The following is a 12,166-nucleotide window of genomic DNA, read 5'->3' on the forward strand; positions in this document are numbered from 1 at the left end:
CGGGGAAGGGGCCAGAGGGATCTGAAGGCTCCCTGCAGGGTCACTACAGGGAAGAACCACAAAAGAAAAAGAAAAAGGGCTGGCTGGGGCCCAAACTGCAGCCTGCGGTCAAAAAGGAAAGGGGGTTCAGGTGTTTTCTGCAGTTGAGAACTCAGAAAAACAAAAGAACACATGCAGTCTCCTCAAGCCCCACAAACTGTATCAGCAAAATGTGCTCAGGAGCCTCAAAGGTTTTAGTGACATCTTTTATTTCATTGTTTACTTCAAAGTTGTCTTTAAAACTAAGCACACAGAGAAACAAAGCCTAGAAACGGACTGGCTGTGTGTTCACAGAAATACAAACACCACGCGGTATGTGCTAGTAGGGCTGCTCTGAAGACAGTTACAAAGAATTGGAATCACAAAATCAAGTGGTTATCTTATGAAGTTCTAGAAAAATAGATTTTTTTTTATATTCAAATGCAAGTTTAAATATTTCCCCTTCAGCAGTCGTTCTAGCAAAACCAATTTGGCAGCACAAAAGAAAAAAAAAGGAAAAGAAAAAAGAAATAACAAAGAAAGAAACAAACATAATAAAAATACACGTCAGCATCAAAGGTCAACACAAGGTCAAAGGTGAGAGTTCAAGCATCAGAGAAGCTGAAGAGACAGGGATTTGGACGATGTACTTGACGCCACATCGACATGCTTTAGGCACAACGATGAACAAACGGCAGGAATCTAGAAAAAAAAACAAACCAGAAAGAGGGAGACCCACTGAGTTACACAGAGCAATACATCCAAACAGAGAGAGAGAGAGAGAGAAAAGGAACACTCACTGTGTACAGCCCTGAAATGAGGAGGCGGGCGGGGCGGGGGCTGGGTAATGACAGGGAACTTTTGCACATGCTAACAATGGACACAGGGAAAAGTCAAAAAGGACATGGAGGACACCAAGAAAACATCCAACTGCCAGAGACAGAAGGGAACCTAAGGCTTGGATTTCCCCTGAGGCGCCCAAACAAGTCCGTAGGGGGAGAAGATAGGTCTCTGGTGGAGCAGAGCTCCAGCTTCTCCCCTCCTCAAACCCAGGAGAAAGTAGAAGACAATGGCTGGGGTGGGGGAAACTCTCTAGGGGAGAGGGCCAGGATTTCTCCTCAGTTCTATGGGGATGGCCTTTTGTTTCCAGAAATCCAAGCTCTTAGCTTCCATGCAGGCCCTGGCCACTCATGTGGGACCCAGGAGACAGTATCTGGCTGCATTCAAGGCAAATCAATTTCATGATGAAACCCAAGCAAGGAACAAAACTATAGGCAGAAAACACATTTATGTAAGTGAAACCCCCACACAACAGAAAAGGATTGCTTAAGACTTGACTGCTAGTCTCCACTCTCTGAGCTGAACCCTTCCACACCATGAGACTTGCAGGGGAGCAGCTTCTTCACAAACCATCTTTGGCCTGGGGAGAGAACTGTGCTCAAGGGCAGTGCTACTATGCTCACTCACTGGGCAGGGGAAAGGAGAACAGAGAGAAGTGCCTGGTCTCACCAGCTGGCCGCTATGGCAGCCCAGGGCCCTGCTGCGGCACACACTCCTTTTAGAAAAGAGAACCCCACAAACAGGTATGAAACCTCTGGGTTTGCTATCAAAGGCAGGCTGATTGCACCTTTGCCTTTCATGTTATTCGAAAAGCCGTTTCATAAGATCCCAGAGCCCAGGACAAATAATAGTGGAATGGGGGAAGTGGGGGATGGGAGTGGAATTCTGGGCTTTGGAAAACCCCACGATGGCCAAGGAGGAAGACAGAACAGAAGGTCAGCTATCGCAGCACGGCAGCACCCGCAGCACCCTGGGGAGCACAGCTCTCTCCTCTGCCAATTCACAGCATTAACTCCTTCCCCTCTGGCAGATTATTAGCTGGGCTGCAAACGGGCCACAGAGAGTCAGTAGTTTCAATCATACACAGCACCCTGTGTGTACAACAATCACATTCTGGATTCTACAAAATCCTGGCCTTTTTCAGAGATATAATTTAGGTAATAAATATTCTCCACCCCGGAGCTGTATAAAACTTCTATAAAAATAGAAACGACATTCTTGGTTCCAGCCGGTTGGGATTCAGAACAGCGCCTCCCCAACCTAGCATTTTTTTCTTTTTTTCTTTTTTCTTTTTTATTTTTATTTTTTGCATTTATTTAAAAAATCCCATCATGACCCTGGAAGCCTTTGGAACAGTTTTATCCTTGAAACACAGGACACATTTCTCCCAGTGCGCGGAATTCAAGTTTACGTGGTTCAGCTTAAGAAGTATGTTTCACATCTCTTAGAGGACAACAGACCCAAGATATCACTACGAGAAGGGAACAGCTGTCCCTGCTTCAATGGGATAATCCAACACCACCAAACTACCTGTACAACAGCAAGATGGTCAATCCCTGTCTGTGACCCAAATGGACAGCATGACAAGGAGAGAGCCCCCCATCTGACTTAATACCAAACCAACCCCTTTAGTCTCATCTCTACTGCTAGGGGTCAGGACTGATGTTTGTGAGGTTGAAGATTGCGAGGACCCAGTTCCCCGGCCTTGGCTAAGAGATCCCAACAGGGCTACCTCTGCCCAGGTGCACATTCCCAACAGCGCGTCCTTTCTGGCTCTCCACCCCCACAGCATTTCTTGGAGCAGAGGCAGGGCCCAGAGGCTGTGTGGGTCACAGGTAAGAGCTGGACTAAGACCTGTGGGAGGCAGCAGGGAGCTAACTGTAAGCACGAGGACAAAAATGAACATGGTAATACTGAGGTAAATGAACACGAAATCCATCTGGAGGCTGTAAATGTCCTGCAGTCTCCTCTGTCCCCAAGAGCAGAAGGGGCTGCAGTGGTTAGTAGAGAGGCTTGCCTTTGGGGGGAGTACTACAGCTGGAACCCCTCAACAAAGGAAGCAAGTGCAGATTTCTCATCCTTCTAAGTAGTTAGGTGCTGGTCACAGAGGAATGCAGCACTCTGGCTTAAAGAGCCCTTCCGATTCAGGTCCACCAAGAAGTAGGCTCCTCCTCCTCCTCCCCTAACGCAATGGCTTCTGATCCCTCTGCTCAGGAGAGGTGCCCCCTTCAGTTATATACCATAAGCCCTTCTCGGATTTACCCTCAAGAGAAATCTGCCTTGGGATGGAAGTGACACACTCTGCTGTGGTCAACTACAAGGAAGGAAACCAGACAGTGTCTTCTCTAGAGGCCTTATTTAAAGGGCCTGTTAGAAATGGGCCATGTGGTGTTGAAATAAACTAAAAATGACCTCTCTGACTAGACGAGACTAGACCTCTCTTCTTCCTAATAGCCAGCCACCAGCCAGGCAGAGCCAACCCAACACCAATGGGTGGCTAAAAAAGCTGTTAATGGGTGATGTCTCCCTGCTTTTTGCATGTCAAGCTAATTTAACAGGTCCTTTATTCCCAAAGAACTGTCCTCCCTTCTTGGGAAAGAGGGGCAGGAATCTTGCACAAGAATCTGAAAAATAGACGGCAAGAACTCAGCAGGCAGCGAGGGAAGTGCTTCAGCCTCCAGCTCCCGGGGCCACTGGGTGTGGGTCAACTCTCCTCACCTCCAAAGGTAGCTCTGCCTCCACCCCCGAAGGCTCTTGGGTGCCAGTTCTCATTCCACCCACTCTTGCACTAAGGTAGATTCTGGGGTCAGTTTTTGGTTTCACTCAGTCCTCTCTCTCGGGGCAGTTTGGGGAAAGCTCTGATCTTCTTTTTTAATGTTTCTCCATTCCCCCTCCTCCCCCAGGGCGGTTTGATGTTGGTCCTTCTCAACACACACTGGTTACAAACACAGCAAACTTTAAATAAAGAAAAAAACTCAGGATATGGCACCTAAACTCCAAAGTAAAACACTGGAAACCAAAGCACAAACTCGTCCTCTGTACGAAGCGAAACTCCCACAGAAGGCAGTAGCCGAGTCTTCAGGGCAAGCTGTGCCTGCGAGAGTGGCAGGGATCAGGGTCCAGGGCTGTCAACACACAGCCTTAGGGCTTCGAATCATTAAGGGTGCTCCTCCCCCACTTACCAGAAGACCCTCTCACTCCAGTCTCAGAGGGGAGCACGCTCAGTAGGGCTTGCTGTCATTCTTCGAACGTTTGAGCTGCACTTTAAGCCGTTTCATGCCAATCTGAAAGCCGTTCATGGACTGGATGGCAGCTTGAGCCGAAACAGGATTGTCGTAACTTACAAAACCTGTGTGTCCAAGCAGAACCCTGGGTGAGGGGCATGATGAAGCAAGGAGACTCTGCGTCCTCCCTACACAGAAGACAGCTTATGAGCATAGTCTGATAGTCCAAATTTCTCAGCAGGAGGAGAAGTCCGGAAATTAGATCACACAAGATAAGATTAGGTTCCTGACTATACCACTTGACAACTACAAGGCACTTTTAAGTTTTTGGACCAAGCTATTTCCATACCTTTTTTTTTTTAAACCTCTGGAACAACAGTGTGGATAGAAACCCACCGTCCTGCTACAGAAATGAAAAAAAACTGAGGCTCAACAAGAGGTCATGATGTCTTGCCCAAGGCTGAATTAAACAGTAACCCAAACGTAAACCCAGTTCTTCCTGCTATCAGCCCCTTCTCATTCTCAGTGGTAATGACACTTAACCCTCCCAACACCAGTAAAGAAGCCAACATACCAAAACACTTGCTCAGGTTTGTCTGCTTGTCTATGAAAACCTTGGCAGACACGACATTCCCAAAGGGCATAAACATCTGCAGCAAGTCCTGATCTCCAAACTCCTGGGGCAGGTGGTAGATGAACAGGTTGGCTCCCTCTGGACCTTCAAAATACCCATCGATTGAAAAGGCATCAATGTCAAGCTGACCTCCCACTCTACCCGCCCCCACCCTGGTACCACTGTTTCTCATTTCTACCTGAGTTAAACTGTCTATATCCTGGCACCCCTGGGTGGCTTGGTCAGTTAAGCAGCCAACTCTTGATTTTGGCTCAGGTCCTGGGTCCTGGGATCGAGCCCCGCGTTGGGCTCTATAGGGAGTCTGCTTAAGGATTCCCTCCCTCTGTCCTTCCCCCCCGTTCTTCCTCTTTCTCTCTCCCCCTCACTCTTCAAATAAATCTTAAAAACCCAAAAAACAAAACCTGTCTGTATCCCAACAAACAGAATCCTTTGGAGAACTAAAGATTCTCCAAATACAAAACAGGAAACTGAAGAGCAATCACTGAAACAGACTCCTTCCCACTGAGGGGTATCGGAATTCAACCTTGTGGGAGGAATGAGTGCAAGAACAATAAAGTTGGCAGACTTGTATGTAGTACAATAAAACCAGAGACTAAAAGCTTATAAAGATACAGAGAAAAAGGGCAGAAAGAGATTACAAACAAAACAGGTTCAAAACTGTGCCAGAGGGGCACCTGGGTGGCTCAGTTGGTTAAGCAACTGCCTTCAGCTCAGGTCATGATCCTGGAGTCCCAGGGATGGAGTCCCACATTGGGCTCCCAGCTCTGCAGAGAGTCTGCTTCTCCCTCTGAACTTCTCCCTCTCATGCTCACTCTTTCTCTCTCAAATAAATAAAATCTTTAAAAAAACAAAACAAAACAAAACAAACTGTACCAGAAACTACAGGAAGAGCAAAGATTGGCAGCTGCAGGGCAGGGGTGGGGGCAGGGAATGACTACAAAGGACACGATGGAATTTCTGGGAGTGATGGAAACATTCTCCATCTACGAAATGTGGTTACATGACTGTACATGTTCACTAAAGCTCACACAGCTATATATTCCCAAAAGGGTGAATTTTACCATATGTAAAGTGTACCTCATTAAAAAGAAATCACATTTTTTAAAAGTGCCCATGTTTAACACTGAGCTCAAAAATAAAATGTGCTTTCCTTTTCCAACCACTTAAGCTCAAAGACTTTCTAACCAAAGAAGCCTTACTGAACTGCAGTCCTGCCATTTTCCAGCCACCAGGCCTCCCTGCTGTTGCCAAACACATTACAGAACAGTGCTGCCTCAGGGCCTTTCCACTTGGTGTTCCTCTGCCCCCATTACTCTTCTTCCTCTAGATACATGCATGGCTTGCTTTCTTACTTCCTCTGGACTCTGCTTAGATGTGAAGTGAGAGGCCTCTGACCATGCTACAAAAATGCTGTGCCTCTGGCACTCTCCATCCCTCTTTCCCATTCATCAGTCCTCAGAGCACCATGGTACACCCCATGCTCTTCCTGCTTTACGGTCTGTCTCCATGGTTTTTCAGTTCCCCCACTATGACATCCTAGGGCACAGAAGCATCTTGACTCAGAACAGGTGAGGATGCACTATCCCAAGAATCCTAGCTGGCGTGACAAGAGAGGATACGTGTCTTTCCCCCACATTAGTGCTTAAACCTTGCCAGCTTCTGGCTACAGAAATCCAGTCAACTAGGAGCACAGAGGTGTCAGCAGGACCATGTATTCATGAGAACCACTGTCAGGCCTCTTTCTGCCTATAAAGTCTCTCCTGCACTTAGTATCATTTATGTCAAAGCACACATTTCCTAATTCACCAACGTGGACTGTAACTCTTTCTGCCCCATCAACTTCAGCCTGTCCTCAGTTAGGAAAAACGGAGATCAAAAAATGAGGAAAATGCCAAATAAAAGAGCTTAAAAGGGACACCTAGACAGAAAATACCCTCTGACAGATCTGTAATCCACAAAGACGACTTCCTAACAAATAAAAAAAGGACTGTGAAATTCTATCACACAGTAAGGTCAGTACGTTTCTTCACCTAAAACCTGCAGCCTGATCACAGGAGGGCAGAGGTTCTGATCTGAGTTACAACCAGAAAACATTCCAAAAGGAGACTACAGTTTACAGAGCTCTACAGCTTACAGAATCTATGTCTGACAGTGCCAAAGAAAAGAATCGGCCTGACTGCCTGACTGGTCCTCCTGGCCTTTGTCCTGCCTTCACCTCTGCTGTAGGTGGAGTCATCTCCCCTCTGCCCCCTCCCCTCCCCTTCCCTAACTGTAGCCTCCCAGCTCTACTCACCTTCCTTCTGGCTTCCAGCAGCGCCAATACTCTGCTGTGTCAACAGGTTCTGGTTGTACAGAGTGGGGAGTGCTGCAGCAGCGTATTGCTGGATTCCCGAGTAGGCCTGCGTGAGGGCCTCCATGGTGCTCCCGGTGCCGTTGGAAAGGCCACTGCTCCCCAGGCCACCATTTAAAGCAGCCATCCCTTCATGGTGGGAAGAGCAGGATTAACATATGGGAAAGACCTGAGTGGCACCAAAACAAACTCCAAAGTTCTCCCTTTTCTCTCTCTTTCAGCTTCTCCCTGAGGAGGACGACCCATCTGAATGGTCAGATCTGAGGACACTCATCAGGCCTTATTGCTCACAGGAACATTAAAAAATGCCACACCCACGTGTGGCTCTTCCTATTACCTTTTTCAAACCTGTGCAAGAAGTGATACCACTTACACCTGACCTGCTCCATTTTCTCTGACTTTTCTGTCATTTTCTTACTTAGAGCTGGAATGTGGTAAAAGAAGCATCCCAGGTTTGGATGCTGAAAAGGGGTATGTGTGGTCTCAGACAAGATGTGGGTAAACCCTATTGTCAAAATAACAGCTAATATTTATTTAAACACATTCTACATGCCGGACACTGTACTAAGTCATGTGCTCAGCCCTTTACCTATGTTCTCATTTACCTAACAACCCTTAAAGTGTCCTCTTCCCACTTCACAGATGAAAAAATAACCTTAGAAAGGTGGTATTATGTTACAGCTAGCTAAGGGGGAGAGGTGGGATTTAACTCAAGTCTAATTTGAAATCTCATGATTATTTCTAACTTTACCAGGCCACCCAATTCAGTCTAATGGTGACCTACCAGGGTTGTTTAAAGGTGCTACCTGCACAACAAACGGCCTGATCACATCAGGGGCTGTCCCTCACCTGCCAAAGAGCTGACATTGAGGCCTGCCGTGGCTCCAGCTAACGTCTGCAGGGCTCCAAGGGAGGCGATGGGGTTGACAGAGCTGCTGCTGCTGGAGCTAGGTGAGGACCCTGTGATCAGAAAGCCAGGTGTTAAAACTTGAGCCAACACATGCTTCGCATGTCAACAGGAACCAAACACAAGACTGATACTACTCAAGAATTCTCTTCGTAAAGAGGTTTTCAGTTACTGACTCCAATAACTGTCGCTGTAGGACATAAAGTCAAAGACAGTTGTAACAAACTAAAAATTATGAGATTTCTCTTAAGTCAGAAGATGACATTTGAAAATTAATTATTCACAGTCTGACCCCTTTGGAAATAGATGTTAACTACTCTCCAGAATGACAGAACACTCTCTGGGGATTCTGCCCAAGGCACACAAGGGCATACTGGTTCTAATGACACACTTACCTGAACTGGTGAGTACGCTGAGGGGACTGCTGGATGTAGTAAGAGCATTGGTACCACTTGGTGTGTTCTGAGCTGCACTAGCTGCAGCGGCTAGAGCAGCCAGATTCTGTAACTGCATTGCATTTAACCCTGCAACATCCAAAGCAAGAGATCAGCCAGCACATACGGGTTCCTTGTATCCGTTCCAGCAATGACAGCAAACACTGGTAAAGGCTGGTCCCAAAGAAGAACTATTCTCAATAAGCCTTACAAGCAACACAAGGCTCTAAAAAGATTCAGGTATCACTCAACTCCTCAAGAAACTTGACATCATTTCCTCAAGAGAAGAGATATATAATCCAACAGCATGCCACCCCAAGTGAATATTCCTAACAGGGACTGGCAATTAGGAAACCAAGAGAGGGTAAGATCTGCGGTCTACCACGAAGCCAAGTGACCAAGAGAACAACAAAGGACAAAACTTGTGGCACAGAACAGAACTGCATCTGAGCCCCTCACTCCTACTGCACAGGGGATTTGCTCTTTCCAGTGGAGGTTTACAGGCAGAAAACACAGCAGGATCCAGGTGACCGAGGTGGGTTGTAACAGAGGAGGATGCATGTGAGAAAACCAGTAAGGAGAAAAGACTAAAGAAAAACCACTCCTTGAACAGATTACTCATCAGAAGGAGGAGAAAAAAACACTGAGGGGGAAAAACCTCCAAGCAACAGTTAAAAGGAGCAAGAATCTGAACTGCACTGACTGTATTGCAAACCATTTGCCAGATGATGGAAAAGCAGATGGGTGGTGGTGGGTCAGGATAGAGTCAGCGAAAATAAAAACTGAACTACAACACAGATTTACAGTGTAGCAAATTTCCAAAAACATAGCAAACTCCAAGTACCTGACACAAAGTGAACCACTATCAAAAATTTTCAAATACCAAAATGCAGTTCACCTGACACTAACTACCCCTTTCTCAGATGTACTTGCTGAGCCTTTATCCACTGCAGAAGGGGTAGCAGCAAGGGACTCAAACGCTTCACTCCCCACCTCCGCTAACTTGTCTGATGGCCCCACCTTCAAGTTTGTCTGTGGGAGCCCCATTTTGTCATCACTCAAGTATCTGTCAATTAAGTTTTCCATGTATGTTAACAGCATTAACAGCAATAAAAGGTAATTCACCTAAGAAATAATATGCATAAGACACAGAGAAAAACTAACTGCCTAGTTTCTAGCAGTTTCTGGCCATTTGGCATGGATGCCTTCTTAGGCTTCAAAGAATCACTGGAAAAGTCACTTTAATGGGGAAATAAAAAGAGTTCCTGCAATTTCCTCCTTATCAAAATGGCCTCAGATAGTCTACTCCTGCTAACAGCTCTTCTCCATTTTCCTCCTCTACAGAGATTTAAAGGGGGTGGGGTTCAAACAACCCCAGAGCTATCCTGCATAGCAACGAAAAGAACCACCTTCCAGAGACAAAGCAGTTGGGACGTGGGATGTTCATCTTACGTCAGGTTTATGAACAGGTGGGAAAAATTTGTTTTCTGTACAAACGGTGCAAAACTCTCAGACTGTTGTTAGCTGGGTCTGGTGGCCTGGTTGCTGCTGCTCCTCTGCAGCCATGAAACACTTACCTCCCATTGGATGGAGGCTGCTCAGGGTGTTGAGGTTCCCAGAGGAGGCAGTCTGCTGAAGGAGCTGCAAATAAAGCTAGACATTACACCAAAAAACAGAACAAGAGTGAGAGTGAGGGCTGGTTCTGCATCTGGGATAACTCTACAGCACAGCAAAGCGGGAGTGCAGAGGCCCCCAGAGAGAAGAGAGTTGAAGACAAGAACCCAAGCCAACACAACAGAAACATGAGGCTTATGACAGCACGGGACAATACGACAAGAGCTAAAGCCCTGGCCCAGAAGACAGTTACATTCACTGAGTACTGAGCCAGGCTCCAGTCCCTGGGAAACAGAAGGCAGCACAGCAGAGGACAGGAGGAGAGCAGAGAACTAAGCTCAACTCAAGCAGCTATGCAATCCACTGCAACGAGCAACTGCACATGGATGACTGCCAGTGCCTCTCTCCCAAGTTCTCCTTAGTCTGGGCCACACATCTTATCTTGCAGACTATTTCCATCTAAATACCCAATTCCTACTTCAAATATTTTAAATATCAAGTCTAACCATTTTAGGGTTATTTCTTTCTTGGAGTCATTCTTTGCTGATCACAACAGACCCATGACTAATCAGTCTTTCCATGCTCTCCACACATCCATCCAGCCCCACTTATCTCCTCCATCCCAAATTGGTCTCCACTGTTGCAGATAACCAAATGACTGACAGATCAGTTCAGTGTATATACAATGGTTGTCACCTAACAAATACAGTAAGGAGGCCTGTCCATGAGCTTACGGATCTTCGTGACCTTATTCACTATCTTGGGATATAGCAACCTTTGTCCAACAAACCTGCTAAAAACCTCTGATCCATTTCAAGTCAATCACTTTTTCTTATGGACAATGGATATTCCTGTTTCTGGATCCTATATTCAACCTGGTTGCTCATTCCCATAAACACCTGACCTAGTTCCTCTGTCATCATGAACCCCGTTAGTCCAGGAAGGTTTCAGGAGGTCCACAAACCTCCAACATAGAATGAAAAAATGTACACGCACATAATTTTTATCAGCCTTTCAGAGGGGTCCACACCCCACGAAGATTAAAAACTATTGCTCTAGTCTGAAAGAGATCAGGTTCAAGTCCACCTATTCCAGAAAGAACCTCATAATTAATGATAATATACCATTTATATACCCATATGTCTTTATTTTTGTCTGAAATACCTCAGGCAATGTGCTCAATTGCAGCTGGTGGACTGTGCATACTGTACCCGGCACCTTCATTTCCTCCCTAAATGAGAACAGCTCTGAGGGCAGGGATCATGTCTAACTAAAATAAAGAGACCACAGCTTTCAACAAACACCATCACGCACTGTTGGGTGTGGCAATGGCAATAAAAAGGGGGTCTTCCCTAAAAAGAGCTTCAAAACTCTCTAAGAAAAGCAAATGCATATCATGGAGATAATTTTAAACATATTATCATTTTGGCAAAAGACTAAAAAAAAAAAAAAAAATCTCTCTGAATTTTCTAACTTACCAGCTATGTTCTTGTACTAAGAAACAATTTAATCTGTTGAGATATACTAAGCATCTTCATTTAAAAAAAAAAAAAAAAGATGTGTGTTTTTTTTAAAGATTTTATTTATTTGAGAGAGACTGAGAGAGTGAGAGTGAGAGAGAGCATGGCGGGGCTAGGAGGATCAGAGGGAGAAGCAGATTACCCGCTGGGCAGGAAGCCCGATGTGGGACTTGATCCTAGGACTCCAGGATCATGACCTGAGCTGAAGGCAGACACTTAACCAACTGAGACATCCAGGCACCTCCCCATTTACACTTCTTGACTTAGAGAAATACTAGCTGGAAAACTGGGATTTCTTCTAACATTTCAGAAATATAAAAACCATTATTTGGTATCAAATTAGCCAAAACTCAGTACTAAAGCAACGGAAATCATTGCCTTTCTTCTGTTTCTATATAGAACAACGTTTTAAAGGATGAGGAATAAAAGACTGTAATTATTCTTGTGTGTATATTTTTGGGAATATCCGTACACATCTAATGGTTTCACCACCGATTTTCCTTTGATGATAGGTTCACAGAGAGACAGTTTTAAGTGTCTTGCGCTGTCTGCTATTCTTTTAAGGGTTAAAGCAGTGGTGATCCCCTATAATATGTACTGTAGATCTAGCGAATCTAAATAACAA

General features: G+C 45.6%; 1 protein-coding gene across 15 annotated transcripts in view; it reads right to left on the bottom strand.

Moving 5' to 3' along the window:
* Window positions 1-6: 6 nt before the first annotated feature.
* LOC132008243 (CUGBP Elav-like family member 1) overlaps window positions 7-12,166 on the bottom strand; it is a 72,798-nt gene continuing 60,638 nt past the window's right edge. For 13 of the 15 annotated variants that reach the window (XM_059386741.1, XM_059386740.1, XM_059386738.1 and 10 more), the window contains 7 exons: window positions 9,985-10,060; window positions 8,369-8,497; window positions 7,916-8,026; window positions 7,010-7,195; window positions 4,657-4,800; window positions 4,041-4,207; window positions 7-3,952 (listed from right to left, as the gene is read on the bottom strand). In XM_059386741.1, coding sequence (XP_059242724.1) covers window positions 4,080-4,207; window positions 4,657-4,800; window positions 7,010-7,195; window positions 7,916-8,026; window positions 8,369-8,497; window positions 9,985-10,060 — 774 coding nt within the window. In that variant the 3' untranslated portion in view covers window positions 7-3,952; window positions 4,041-4,079. The remainder of the gene's footprint in view (window positions 3,953-4,040; window positions 4,208-4,656; window positions 4,801-7,009; window positions 7,196-7,915; window positions 8,027-8,368; window positions 8,498-9,984; window positions 10,061-12,166) is intronic. The other 2 variants (XM_059386742.1, XM_059386737.1) reach the window with 2 other exon arrangements.

This window comes from Mustela nigripes, unplaced genomic scaffold (assembly GCF_022355385.1).
Source record: "Mustela nigripes isolate SB6536 unplaced genomic scaffold, MUSNIG.SB6536 HiC_scaffold_76, whole genome shotgun sequence".
Classification (NCBI taxonomy): Eukaryota; Metazoa; Chordata; class Mammalia; order Carnivora; family Mustelidae; genus Mustela; species Mustela nigripes.